The 14,451-nt window shown below is 32.9% G+C and overlaps 5 protein-coding genes across 5 annotated transcripts; 2 read left to right on the plus strand and 3 right to left on the minus strand.

Annotated features, from left to right (window-relative positions):
• Positions 1 to 1,206: 1,206 nt before the first annotated feature.
• LOC143433259 (NADH dehydrogenase [ubiquinone] 1 alpha subcomplex assembly factor 4) lies at positions 1,207 to 2,628 on the minus strand. Its single transcript, XM_076910546.1, has 6 exons — positions 2,603 to 2,628; positions 2,198 to 2,393; positions 1,920 to 2,011; positions 1,628 to 1,847; positions 1,271 to 1,358; positions 1,207 to 1,213 (listed from the first exon to the last, which is right to left on the minus strand). Exons 2-6 carry the CDS (start codon positions 2,340 to 2,342, stop codon positions 1,207 to 1,209), a joined length of 552 nt encoding a protein of 183 aa, XP_076766661.1. The 5' UTR covers positions 2,343 to 2,393; positions 2,603 to 2,628.
• Positions 2,629 to 3,182: 554 nt separating this feature from the next.
• On the plus strand, positions 3,183 to 7,631 carry Vtd (RAD21 cohesin complex component verthandi). The gene is made up of 13 exons (XM_076909673.1): positions 3,183 to 3,574; positions 3,707 to 3,874; positions 4,038 to 4,267; positions 4,376 to 4,559; positions 4,625 to 4,784; positions 4,864 to 5,056; positions 5,145 to 5,368; positions 5,445 to 5,665; positions 5,755 to 5,934; positions 6,005 to 6,376; positions 6,455 to 6,586; positions 6,726 to 6,881; positions 6,958 to 7,631. The coding sequence occupies exons 2-13, from the start codon at positions 3,731 to 3,733 to the stop codon at positions 7,081 to 7,083; spliced, it is 2,322 nt and encodes a 773-aa protein (XP_076765788.1). The 5' UTR covers positions 3,183 to 3,574; positions 3,707 to 3,730; the 3' UTR covers positions 7,084 to 7,631.
• A 1,425-nt stretch (positions 7,632 to 9,056) lies between these two features.
• Positions 9,057 to 11,994, minus strand: Cct1 (chaperonin containing TCP1 subunit 1). Its single transcript, XM_076909921.1, has 10 exons — positions 11,851 to 11,994; positions 11,442 to 11,527; positions 11,219 to 11,347; positions 11,039 to 11,136; positions 10,848 to 10,958; positions 10,365 to 10,770; positions 10,081 to 10,283; positions 9,801 to 9,993; positions 9,555 to 9,718; positions 9,057 to 9,462 (listed from the first exon to the last, which is right to left on the minus strand). The coding sequence occupies exons 1-10, from the start codon at positions 11,921 to 11,923 to the stop codon at positions 9,252 to 9,254; spliced, it is 1,674 nt and encodes a 557-aa protein (XP_076766036.1). The 5' UTR covers positions 11,924 to 11,994; the 3' UTR covers positions 9,057 to 9,251.
• Positions 11,995 to 12,402: 408 nt separating this feature from the next.
• Positions 12,403 to 13,110, plus strand: Mrpl27 (mitochondrial ribosomal protein L27). Its single transcript, XM_076910176.1, has 3 exons — positions 12,403 to 12,542; positions 12,623 to 12,786; positions 12,840 to 13,110. The coding sequence occupies exons 1-3, from the start codon at positions 12,464 to 12,466 to the stop codon at positions 13,041 to 13,043; spliced, it is 447 nt and encodes a 148-aa protein (XP_076766291.1). The 5' UTR covers positions 12,403 to 12,463; the 3' UTR covers positions 13,044 to 13,110.
• Positions 13,039 to 14,344, minus strand: Tsen34 (tRNA splicing endonuclease subunit 34). The gene is made up of 5 exons (XM_076910175.1): positions 14,280 to 14,344; positions 13,936 to 14,207; positions 13,640 to 13,850; positions 13,409 to 13,570; positions 13,039 to 13,336 (listed from the first exon to the last, which is right to left on the minus strand). The coding sequence occupies exons 1-5, from the start codon at positions 14,329 to 14,331 to the stop codon at positions 13,143 to 13,145; spliced, it is 891 nt and encodes a 296-aa protein (XP_076766290.1). The 5' UTR covers positions 14,332 to 14,344; the 3' UTR covers positions 13,039 to 13,142.
• Between the last annotated feature and the right edge of the window lie 107 nt (positions 14,345 to 14,451).

A 14,451-nucleotide genomic window follows, 5' to 3' on the forward strand; every position in this document is an offset into this window, starting at 1 on the left:
TATTCTATACATTAAATTATTTACTATACATAGATTGTTTCCATATCTCAGTTCATTATTTCATAAGTATAAATCATTAAATTTGCTTAAATAACATGCTGTCACCGTATTTAATATACCCTCTATTGCATAAATTTTCAACGATTAGTTGAAAAAAATATTTAAAAAATAATGTATTTTTACGATAAAGTAATTAACGACTTTTCTGAAACAATCGCTGTATTAAATTATAGTTTACAGAAAATAATACAAAGAAGTTTTTCTATCTTTCTTTCGTGTCAGTGTATCTATTTTCGAATAGAAATAAATAAATTGCTTAGTTTAGTCATTTTTAATATTCGTTTATAATTTTTATGCAAACAGCTTCTTCATTGGTATATATTAGCCTACGCCACTGGCACGCGTGTCACTATGGTGAGCTGATAGTGTCATTGGCACGCTGTGTCGCCCCTGTGCTATATCGCCGTGCCTTGATAGTGCCATGACACGCAGTGTCGCTCCAGTGCTAGCCCTGTGCTGTTACGAGAACTGAGAGGCAGCACCGTGCTAGCACAGTGCTTAGAGTTCCATCCGGTGCTATTGGCGCTACAATCGCTGGTTGTCTGGGAATATATAGATATTCATAATCATGGTGATATTCGCAACATATGTACTATAAGACAAATATTAAAAATTTCGATAATTTCATTTATCATAGTAACATATATAAATATTGCGTTACATTGACATTTTTGAAAATTATGTTATAGTAGTGAAGTAGTTAATCTGGTCATCTAGATACAACCTTAATACAGGGAATGATTTTTGCATCAAGAGACTCTGTTATCGACCGTCATCAATAAGCAAAGAGTTGCCATCAAGTGGTATATGAATCTTGTAAGATTTTAAATCTCATGTTCTGAATTACTACACATGCAAAAGAGTCACAGGTTTTTATCTTCTTTTAATGTATTTATTGTATACAGCATTCTAACAAGTTTCAATAAATGTAATTGAATTTCAGAAACACAAAAATGCATTGAATGAGTGGTCTATCCTATGCCTCATCGATAGCGTTAGCATGTGTCGGTAAATTGGTAATACATTGAAATTTTAATTCAACAGCCGCATAAAATGTCCTTTAAAACGTATAAAATTATAATCTTCTTATATAATAATATATTGGGTAGAAGATAAATTCAAAGAGAGTTAATTAAATTCTGGTAACTAGGACCTTTGATACATTATAATTTATTTATACTATCTACATGTTTTTCAATAAATACATTACAGAAAAATATCATTCCTTTTTTTCTGTCCCAATTTTACCGGTTCTTTATGTACAGAATGAAAGACCTTAAAATTCGTTACAATATTTTCTGAAACAAATAGTAAATATAACAAAGAAAAACCCTATTTATAGGATACCCCTGTAATGTCATGAACAAAAGAAATTAGGAAAGAGATTCACTTTACTACCAAAAAACAATGTGTCGTTTTTGTAACTATGTATAAAATAAATATAAATATGAAATATCTTTTTATAAACGAATTCTACCAGGCATCATATAACATTATGGATATTTTTAAAAATATAAGTCTACTTTAATAACCAATGCAAAATTTACTTGTACAACTTTATACTCACCTACTAATTGTTTATCTAGCTGGTATTCTTCAGATATTTTTTCAACAGAATAATTTGCAGGATCTTGCTGATGCAGGCTTATGAACTGAATTGCTTGCTTTAAAGAACATTTACCGCTTACAACCACAGGTGTACCATAATGATCATAATAATTTAATTCAAGCTGACTTCTATTCTGTGGTAATGATCTAGATGAAGTTATCTCTTCCTTTGGTTTATCCTAATAATGAATTAAAATAAGCTTACTTTAATGACTGCAATTAAATATAATCCTTTTCAAATTAAATATAACCTTTGGATGATGGGACTCGACGTAGACATTTTTCAAATGATCGAGTAGTTTTGGATCCTTTTTGTACTGATCCTCCATAAAATTTGGATACACTAAAATAGAAGTAATATTATAATATATTAATAGAAATATTGAGTGCCATTATATCGTAAGACATGTAAAATAACATAATTTATATAGTTTGGACTCGAAGTGTTAAGGAAGCAGTCGAATTTTTATCATGAATTCCAATGGCACTTTTAATTCCAAACGATACAAGTCGGAATGTTAAAACTTACATTTGTCTACCATCTCCTTTTGTCGTTGTGTAGAGGAATGTAGAGGAGCTGGAACCGGTTTCTCTCTTGAAATAACACGTGCTGCACGATTTTCAACGTTAAAAGTACGGATTGGTCGCGTAAGAAGAGAATATATTTTTCCCATTTTATTAACTTCTTAATGGAAAAGAACTAAAATCTCAGTACACATATATACCTAAAATCATAACTTAAATTACATCTAACTTCTCATTCTAGAAGGCTACAATTGTCATAGACGTTTCGTACTTTACATAAATTACGAAATACTTGGTATATATTTCAGATAAATCGAAGATTTCAAGGAAAATAGTTGTCCGTCTTCTATCATACCAATTACTTGGTTATGATTGCAATCGATACCGGGATCGCAAGGGTTACCGCTACCCTTGATCTCTTCTCAAGAATAATGAGAAGATTTAAGAGGATTACAATATCATTTAACTATCAGATTTCATAAGAAAATTGATTTATTTCATAATGTAGATATATTATTAGAAACTATTATTACACTATCCAAAACATTTAGTATAACGACCGTGTAAATCGTAGTTAAAACATAATTTTTTTTTTTTATTACCAACGCATATACAATCTCGTTCCTTAAACATTAATTGTTACAGTTCTATCATAATTTTTATGGGAATGTAATTTAGACAAACTCGTGTGATATACAAATTGTATGATGCAAATGCATTTCTATGAAAATGTGTAAAACTATGAACACTATTGGTTAGGACTTAGAAACCGGGAATCAACCTGAATAAAAAAAATTCGGTATTAGTTTATATAGGAATATTATACAACTAATGAAAAGAGACAAATAAACGTATTTGCTTGTATCTACTTAGTAACTGAAAATTATTCATTGAAACGCGGGCATAGATGTATGTTAGAAAGACGAAACATTAAATTTGCTAAGTTTACGAACACAATTGCCCGCCATTAGTGGAGGGAGTTTTAGAACGTTCAGTGAAGTTGCAGATGGTTGCGAAGACGCGGTGAAAAGAAACGTACCGTATGTGTCGACAATTTGATAATATATCAATTAAATGTGATTATTCTTATGAAATATGGAAACAACAGTTTAATATTTCTCGATAACGCATTATCGTAGTATCTCCTATGCGGATATTAGTGAAATACGATATTCGTTCAACAGCTTACGCGTAACCGCCAAAATTACGGACAGAAACGCCATCTTGTGTAAAGATGTTGACATTTTACTAAATTGAGAACATTTTACTAAATTGATCGCCGTTTATTCGAGTCCCACGACTCGATTTCTACGTTTATGAATGTTAAAAAATGCTAACTTTATATATTAATTGACACGTCGACCTGTTTTTTCATTATAAGGTGATCATTTTATGTTGCTAATGGAAAATCACGTTAACGAGTTAACTTGTCTGTTTAGCTTTGTGTTTACAAACATATCGTATCGAACACTTTTTTACCAATTTCATTGATATCACGTTGATTCATTTACAGAAGGGCATATAATACGAATTAAAAATGTTTTACGCCCATTTTGTGTTGGCCAAGAAAGGGCCGTTGGCGCGTATTTGGTTAGCCGCTCATTGGGATAAGAAATTGACAAAGGCCCATGTATTCGAAACAAATATCGAAAAATCTGTCGATGGTATATTACAACCAAAGGTATTTAGAAAAAATCCCATTATTTCAATTCAATTATTTCTACCAATTTTTCAGAGTACAATATTCTCCTAACGTACTTTAAAAAGTTTACTTTTAAAAGAAATTACCAATAATTTTCAATGAAACATTATCTACGATTGTATTTTATTTTATATGTGTATAGGTAAAAATGGCTTTAAGAACATCTGGTCATTTATTGCTGGGCGTAGTACGTATATATTCGAGAAAAGCTAAATACCTCTTAGCTGACTGTAATGAAGCCTTTGTTAAAATAAAAATGGCCTTTAGGCCTGGCATGGTCGATTTACCGGAAGAGCACAGAGAAGCTGCTGTAACAGCTATTACATTACCTGAAGTATTTCATGACTTTGATACAGCAATGCCAGAATTAAAGTAAATACAAAAAAAAAAAAAAATTAAAACCTCTAAGCATATTTATCACGCAAGTAGCATATGTTGTATAAATATAACCAGTCATCTAATATAAATGTTTTATTCCAGAGATGTCGATATTGAGGCGCAATTTAGCTTAAATCAATCACGGGCAGAAGAAATCACGATGAGAGAAGATTACGGTAATCTAGCTTTAGTTACACACGATCAAGGATTTGGTGACATGAGTTTTGATGCAGAACCTCCGGAACTACTTAGACATGCTGGTACTGTGGAACCGTCGTTGGACCAGGTATTGTCTTAAGCACTTTGCATATTAAATTGTTTGTAAAGAATAAAGTTTACATTATTTTTTAGACTCACATGTTATTCAGTGATGGGCCAGGAATTGAAGCAACTTTAGAGCAAAAGGAGAAAGAACCAGTACCTGGTCCATCGGTAACAACACAACCTATGGATATAGATATGCCTATTAGAGATGATGGTTTTGGTGGTCACCTCGGTCAAGATATTATATGTAAGTAACCTAGATTAATACAAATAAAAATATAGTGGAAGACACTAATAAACAATTCCAAAACATATTTACTTATTAGCTGGAGGCTTATTTGAGGGTGGTTTATTCGATGAAGCACCAATGGATGAAGTGCCTGTACCTGAAGTTAGTGCAGTAACAGAAACACAAGAACCAGGTGCAATTCCTGGGGCCCCACCCTCCGTGCATGATGAATCGGAAGAAGAGATGGGGGATCGTTTTTGTGGTCCATCATCTCCTATGGGAGGAATGAGGTAATCATCAAGCAGACAAAGCAGAATCAAACGTTAAAGAAATAATGAAAAGTATAATATAAAAGTGAAATTTGATGTCCCGGTATAGCACCGATGAATCCAGACCAGTGTCTCCAGCTGTAGCTGGTGAAGAAAATGAGGGAAGAATAAGCGTTGCGAGCCGCCGTTTCACTCCTGCTCCTCCAACTATTCCTGAAGAGCGTCCAATGGAAGCCATCGAAGAAGCACCACCTCTACAGGATCAAACTACGCTGTTGCAAGATGAAGAAGAGAGTTTTGCACTCGCACCAGTTGATACATCAGCATTAAAAGGCTTGTCACATTACAGTATTATTCTCCTTCGGTTATAATATTAACTGGCATAATCTAATTTTAATCATGTTAATAGGATTCACAAAAGCGAAACGTAAGCGTAAGCTTATCGTAGACGAAGTAAAAAATATTTCCGGCGAGGAAATGAAAGCACAATTATCAGACACCAGTGATATTATTACGACATTGGATTTGGCACCACCCACAAAGAGATTAATGCACTGGAAAGAAACTGGTGGTGTTGAGAAATTGTTTGCTTTGCCAGGGAGACCAATACCAGCACGAGTATTATTTAAGGTAAATTAAAGTCTCATTATTTATAACCAATTTTTAAAAAAAGATAACATTTGTTGAAAAATGAATATTTTACTTTTCTTTGAAATTAGAATTATCAACGACATCTGACGAGCAAGTCTTATGATCATGAGGACTTCGGGCGTTTGGTGGGTGAAGAAGAAGGAATGTCCTTGGAACAAATGAGAGAACCTGCAGAACCTGACTCATTCGAACAAAGTATTATCAGTAAACGTATGGCTCGCAAACGAAAAGCACCGGTAGATGAAGAGGTATATTACACATTCCTCGTGTAATTGTAGTGCAAAGCGATGCACTAACGTATCCTATTTTTGTTTTTAGGTAAGGCCAGCACCTCCAGCACCAGCACCTCCTCCAGTAGAAGTAGCCCCTGAACCAGTGGAAGTCCCGAGTATAGTTCCCCAACCAAGTCTTCCACCTGCAGAATCGCCAGTACCTCCACCTGAAGTATCTTTATCAACCGAACCATCTGTACCTGACATCAGCGGTGTTGTGCCTGCCGTTGAAGAAGCGGAAATGATCCCCCCACCTCCCGAAGCACCTATGGTTCCTTCTGAAATCCCTGAAATCCCTCCTACCGAAGTAGTCGCTGCATCCGAAGAACCGGTTGTTCCACCGACGCCTGTGGAACAAGAAGTTGTTGCTGCATCGGTGACTGAAATGCCACAAATGGAAAATATGGGCTATGATCAGGTTAGTTTTACTTTTTGAACACAAATAATTCAATAAAATATTAAGTTATGTTAATTCATATGTTGGTATGTATGACAGGCACAACCTCAAGGACATTATGTAGGATACGATGAACATCCTCCACTACCACATACGCCCGCTATATCAGAAAGAGGACCTGCGACACCATGGAATCATGAAGATTACGAATTTCCTCCATCCGTGGGACCTGTACGTATACGTAGGATTACAAAACGTAACAGCATGAGAAATGAAATATTTTTCTTTTACATTGGATTGGCCAAAAGTTTTTTTATACCATTTACTCGATACTTGGTAATATATTTACTTAGTTTCTTTATTTTTACAGCAAGAAGAACAACAAGTAGATGAAACTTACGAACAGTTTGAAGAACGTGTTCTTAACAAGAGAGCATCGCACATGTATCATGTCATTAAAAGTAAACTAGATACCAAAGATAGATTAACACTATCCGACATGGCGTATAAAAACAACTGCAAACAGGTTTGTATTCTATGTGCTGTAATTAAACGAGAAATGCATAATTTATATATTACCATTGAGCACGATTTCGTTTCAGGTTGCACAAAAATTCTATACATTGTTAGTTCTAAAAAAGTTCCAAGTATTGGAACTCAACCAAGAATACCCGTATGCTGACATTACGGTCAGCAAAGGACCAAAATTCGAGAACCCTGCATTATAAAGCTGTTAGGTAATTCTATCTTATATTTACTGTTAACGAATGGCGGACAAAGGAAATTGTAGCTATTTTTAGCCACACTACAAGAAAAACGAGCGATTTATCTAAATTCTTTTGAAAGATAAATTGTAAAATAATATATAAAAAGCTATTGTAACTTGAAGTATCTCCGTAAAGCAAAAGAATTTTGTAAATCATGTTTTAAGCTCCTGTTTCAGGGATGTATACGTTTTGTATAAATCAGAGCAGAATTATTTTGGACCTTCTGCATTTTTATTGTGATAAAGAAAAAAGAGAGAAATTCAATTAAAGATACGCAAATTTATCATTAAAAAGTGTATAATGTTTTACATCGGCAAAAGATCAATCGTCTTCATTAAATTTATTATCTATCCGAACAGGGTTTGTATATAATATTAATATGTAGTAAATATATATTTTATATCTTACAATTTACAAGCAAGCTCTTAAGTCTGTACTGCAGGATGGTCCAAAAATATTATAATAATAATAATAATAATCGAAAATAAGATAATCGGTGAGGTCTAATTAAAAAAAAATAAAAAGAAACGAAAAGATTGCGTTAAAAATTTCATAAAATGAGATTACGTATGGTTTAAATCTATTGTATAACATTTCAAATTAAACGAGGATCGCATGCTCGCCAATACGTTACAATAATTTCTTCAATTATTTGTTATTGTAAACAATTATTAATGGAAGAATCAAGACAGTGTTTTATGGATAATGCTTTTATGTATTGCAGTCATACTTTAGGAATATTATTGTGATTAAGTTATTTTTTATCTATCTAGTACATTTTTTGTGTACACTTGACATAACCTGTATAGTTGCTTTTTCGTATAAATCACTGCAAGTTTATGATCCGCTGTAATTTATATTTACATTGTGACAACATTCCAAAGAGCATTGATTTAATGGTCACATTTTTCTGTCGCAATCTTTCATTATAGAATTTCTTTGTCATACTTCACCGAACGAAATTTATTGCGTAATGTGACAAAAATTGTTTGATCCCACTATTTTCTCAAAGAAAATGGCGTTACGGTTAGTAATATAATTAATCCAACCGTAAAAAATGTTCAATAATTTATTGTTATATATGTATACCTGTTTTATTCGGGGAGGAGGGGGGGGGGGGGGGGAGAGAGGGAGATACAAGTGTTGAATCATACTAAAAATAAAAATATAGTATATTTTGTCAAACTGACATGTCAAAGTTCTCAAAAGCAATCATAATACATTGTAAATAAACATGCACAGTGAACTGCAACGTAACTATCGTTATGCACGTATGTCTTGTTAAGAGGCATGTCGTGAAAAGAATCGACTGCTACTACACGTACATATACTTGAAATATACCCGATTGTAAATATTATCATGATTCACTAATCAATATACATTTGTTTTTAAAATGAAATGAAGAATTTCTGAACTTTCTTTAAAATTGGAACCCTAAAGTACATATCACATAATACTTAAAAATATTAATCCATTATTTTCCATTAATAAACTGTTACACATATAGAATAGCTGAAATTAATTTAAAAAAAAGAAAAATCGATACTGACTTTAAGTATTTTCCTTTTGTTAATTATGTCCACGTGTGCACATGCACATAATAAAAATAAGTTTTTGTATAACAGGCGTGTATTCGTATCATTAAATATATTTAAAATTGTTATTTTAAGTTAACAACAAATGTCCTCATTTCGATACTGTTGTACGTTATCTTTGAAAATTACACTTTAAATAATGAAGAATACATTATATTCGATACCTTGAAACTCCTCCTACGCTTCTTTAAAAGTACTGGTACAATAAAATAAAAAGATTAAAGCTAATAAAAAAAAATTAATATCATTTATAAACAATGCTATTTTTGTAAATATATTTTAGATAGATATTAGAACATCGTTGTATTATCATTAGGAGTATCAACTAGTATATGCAATTTTTTGTGTAAAAGCATTATTTATTTGTTATCGACAAATTCATTTACGAAGCATCGAATGTAATACAAACATAACGTATTAAATTGTTATGTACCTTTTTATCGCGCAAATGGTATACATATAGCAAAGAATAATTTAATTTTTCAATCGTAACGAGCCGTGTGAAAAAAGAAATAGATAAATGCGCTTTAATTTTATTCTTCCAATTCACCAGATTCCATTGCATCGCGATATGATTTATCCTTCGAACGTTCTGGATCTAGTTTGATCATATCATCGATTCTAAGTATAGTTATCGCTGCTTCCGTAGCGAATTTTAATGATTTTATTTTAGAGATTGCTGGTTCTAGCACGCCGGCTTTCTTGTTATCTTTAATAGTCCCTTCGAGTAAATCCAAACCAACCCTGTGAAAAAATACCCGTATTATCAGATCAGTATCATTAGATCATAAGTTGTGATAGTCAGTAGAATATCAATCCAGAATAAAAAAAATTACCATTTCAGATCTGCAAGATCTGCTTTTGTTTGACTTGAATTATGGTAAGCACGTAGCTTAGCAACAAGATCCGTAGCATCCTGTGCCGCATTAACTGCCAACGTTTTCGGTATAACTAACAACGATCTTGCAAACTCGGCAATAGCTAATTGCTCTCGTGAACTCTGAAACAAACAAAAAAAGGCATAAATGTATACGTATAAACGTAATTTACTGGTACGCCTCGATACCAGAAATGCGACTTACTAAAGATGTAGCAAAGTTTTCCAAATAAATTGAAAGCGCTGCTTCAACGCAACCTCCGCCAGCAACTACACATTTGCTTTCTAAAACTCGTTTTACCGCGCACAATGCATCATGCACAGATCGTTCCATCTCATCGCAGTAGTAGTCGTTTGGTCCACGTAATATCAGAGAACTTGCTGTTCTTGCTTTCGGTCTGGTAGCAAATGATACAAGTACATGTTGCAATATTAATTCTACTTTGTTTTTCTTTTCAAAAAAAAGACATGTATTCGAAACGAACCCTTTAATAAGAATAAGCTCATCGTCGCATATCATTTCTTGTACTACTTCAGCAGCTTCTCCGAGAAGACTAGAATCAAAATTTTCCTCCCCTTCCATGTTAGTCAGAGAAGTAAGAAATTGCGCACCGGTAGCCTTTGCAATTCTCTTCAAATCCGCTTTCTTGCATCTCCGAACTGCCATTGCTTTCGCTTCAATGAAATACTAATACAAGCAAAGAAAAAGAACTGTATAAATTTGATTGATATCGTCTTCATAATTTTTATGCAAGTTCCATAAATATACCTTTAAACAAAGATCATCAATTCCCCCAGACACAAGAATAACATTTGCACCGGCTGTAAGGATTTTTTGAATCCGTTCTTTTGTGATATCTGCTTCACGTTGTCGCACTGCTTCCAATTTCTCAGGGTCTGTGATCAGTACTTCGACACCTAATTTCATTTTTGTTTTTTGCAAAGAGAAATCCAAACACGCGATTTTCGCGTTTACCACCCTCTTAGTCATTGCTTGAGAAGCTACAGTACAATTCAATGCATAACCCTGCACTATTACAGACTCCCTAACGCTTTTACCATGAGCCTTTAAAACATTAACTGCCTTTACAGGGTACATAAATCCCCCCTTTCCATCGTTCACTTTTATTGCGTTTGCAGCATCAACGACCATGTTCCCAAAGAAATCTGCATCACTATTAATTTATGAAGGATAATAATGGTATAATGACTGCGAAGCGCCATAGATTTGTACAACTAAATGAAAGGATACGTTCCAATAATTTTACTGGACATGGAAGTTTTTGCTACATTAACTAAACAATCTCTTCCAAGCTCGTCTACACCAACTGTTAAATGCTCTTGAATGTACTTGCAGGCTTCTCTGAAATAAATAAATAAATAAATAAATAAATATTTCTAATATTTAAATATAGAATATAATTTATTCATGTTTGTGCTTACTTGCAAGCAAGTCTGTAACCGCTAATTACAGAAGTTGGATGAATTTTTTGTTTTACCAGCTCATCTGCATTTTTTAGTAATTCAGCTGCGACTATGACCTGAATATTATCTCAAATAATTTTATAGTATATCAAAAAATTTCACATTTAACCTTGTAAAAAGTAGCACGAACAAACTTACAACCGATGTAGTTCCATCTCCAACTTCTTCATCCTGTAATTGGGCTAATTCTACTAAAACTCTTGCAGCTGGATGTTCAACTTCTAGCAAACGTAAAATAGTTGCTCCATCATTAGTAACAGTAACATCCTAGATAATTAAATGAAACGTAAAAATATATAAAAAATAATACAATTACTATAGACTCAATTATAAGATTTATTTTATGAAACTGATTACATACACCAATATCATCAACAAGCATTTTATCCAAACCAACAGGGCCCAAGGAACTCTTTACTATATTAGCAATTGCGCACGCAGCCATGACTAGAAAAGATAAACAACAGAATGGAATAGAATAACGGTGAAGTAATAGTGAAACTGGTATTCTTTCACTAATGATTTCTTGTACTTCTTTTCATAAAAGGTATCGTTCTTATGCGTGAAATTTTGTGACACTGAACAAACAAGTTTCACTACTTTCAACCTTTTTTTAATTACATCAACAAAATTGTAATAAAATTGGAAAGCGACATTATTATCGTAAAAGTAAATAATATTATTACAATAAACATTCTCGTGTATTTTCATACGCGATGAAAACGAATAAACGAATTGAAGATCATTAATGCGATGATATTCGTACATACCATTCTGCGTTCTTACAGGTGCTCCAGATTGTCGAATGCCTCCAACGGCCAAAGGACTGGCTACTGTCGACATTTTTCAATGATTTCCTTTACTTTTGCAATATAATATCGCAATTTGAATTGCAAAACAAAAGTTTCGCCGCAAAGCTAACCGCGTGTCACTGTTACTGCCGTATGACGACAACGACCAGCGACGCCTATACTTACTTCCTTTTACGGATCAGTTTGACGTGACACCTCTCATTGGTTAAACATGTAATGCGTTCATTTTCAATTGGTTAGAAAATCACAGACAAAAATCTTTTCCATTACCTTCTAGAAGAATCTTTCTTTCGATCTTTCGAACTCTTACTAGAGATTATTCGAATAAATTCTAAACATATGATAAAGCTATAATTCAATATATTTCATGTAATTTTTCAAGAAAAATGATTATCGGTGTTAAAGTAAAATAATAAATGAAAATGAGCATTCGAAATTTGTATAATTACTAACTGTAATAAATGAAGAATTTCACAGTAACAATTTGCAAAAGTTGGTAATGGTTTCATATTGGACTCTTGCACGTAGATTAAAAAAAAGAGATTAAACTTAAATTAATTACATTGGAAACATGACATTCTTAACGCAATTGTTTGGTAGCACTTTAAAAAGTTCTAAATGTCTCGTGAATGCCGCTACCGCTAATTTAGGTTAGTACAAACTAAACTTTAAATTTAATAGATTACTTACAATTTTTATTATAAATAATAATAGATTTAATAATTAATAGCGTGCGTGAGGTATGCATCAAAAAAATCTAGTGGAAGTACGCGCAATTCGCCTATTACTAGAAGACCGAAGCATAGAGGATGGCGAGTACAAGACGGACATTATGTTCAAGCATTAACGATATTAGCTACACAGCTTAGACCCAGATTCCATCCAGGCTTATACGTAAGTTTGATATTTACAAGCACGGATATGTATTGATTATCTTATGTTTACAGGTTGGAATTGGTAAAGATGGTACACTGTACGCTTTAGAAAAAGGAAAGGTAGTAGTCACCTGCGAAAAGATTAATCCAAATTTGGAACGTGCATGGGGTAGATTGAATTACGAGGACAGAGCAAACAGTGTTATATATAAAAAACATTTCAATATTATTCCTGAACCGCAACACGATAGATTTGTATTAATCGATACCGTCTAAATAGAGACTTTCTTATTCTATTCATGTTTTAATTGTAAACTAGAAATAAATAAAAGTATGGAATAGTAAATATAACTAGGTACATTATTTGGTATATTGTCAAACATTTTCTGCCCACTGAAACGATTGGTACTTTATATTATTGTCGTGCTCCTTGGAAAGGAAAGCGTACAATTGCGTTTTTCGAACATGGCAAGCGATTCTACATTGAGCTGAAAGCGTAGTTATCGGGATTTCTTCGTTCTTATCTTTACATAAAATTATGAATTGAGAATGAAACATAATAGGATCTCCTGTAAAAGAATTGAAAGAACAAGTTATGGCGTTTGCTTTTAACTAATTATATACCATATATATTGTATTACCAGGATAAGCTAAGAAATCACCACCAAATTTGTCTCCATTTGTTATGTAATATCCTCTCTCCCATAAATCTTTAAATGTTTTATATCGAAGTTGTTGTTTATAATTTGAGGGGTATTCCCACTTCACTATTTCCACATCATCTTTGTTTGCCCACGGATATACTGGAAACAAATCTCTATAAAATAAATTCTATAAAATAAATTTCTATAAAATAAATTACTTTTCTTTACTTGTATGAGTTTGAACTAATGCTTCGCTTTTGTTTAATTTAGGCAACTTTGCCATTTCTTTTTCTAACAAATCCTGTTTATTGACCTCAATGTTATTCAGTGTTTCCTGCATCTTTGGATCTAATGGTTTGTTTGCTTTCTTTTTCCTGGTATCTATTCCAAGTATTTTCCTTTTCTTTCCCTCCACAATTTTATCCATCATTCCAATCACCTGCAACGTAATAATAATTTAATATAATGTAAAATAATTGGAACATTTTACTGAAAATATGGATATATCTTTAATTTTTAACAACCTGTTTTTCTCTTTCCCTCTTTAAACATTTCTCTTGCTCGATGTACAAGGTGTTCCTATATTCTTCGAAAACTTGTTTCAACGAATCAGATGGTGGTTCTTGCAATCGAGGGTACCGTACAAGTCTTGCAACATTCTTTTCAAGCAAAAGAGATACTTCTTCTGGTTGTAGAAGTAACGGAAGGCCTGAAAGTATATCTTGCCTTGGTTTCTTCGGAAGGCAACCTACGAGTTCACCAATTATTCGATAATCCTTTCGAAGTTTTAACCAGTCTGGAATTGAAGTTGTGGAATTGAAAAAGTTTGTAAAAATTTGTAAAAATAGTAACGAACTACTACTACTACCCTCCGCATTCCACACGAAAACGTTATTGCTTGAAGAAATTAAATCTATCATTTTTTAAGAGAGAAAGAGGGAGAAAACACTAAATTTCTTGTCTTTAATAACCAAATGAGATATTCAATGTTGGTCCACATTACATATCTCTGTAAAACCTCTTATGGTACGAAATAAAAA

This window comes from Xylocopa sonorina, chromosome 2 (assembly GCF_050948175.1).
Source record: "Xylocopa sonorina isolate GNS202 chromosome 2, iyXylSono1_principal, whole genome shotgun sequence".
Lineage (NCBI taxonomy): Eukaryota > Metazoa > Arthropoda > Insecta > Hymenoptera > Apidae > Xylocopa > Xylocopa sonorina.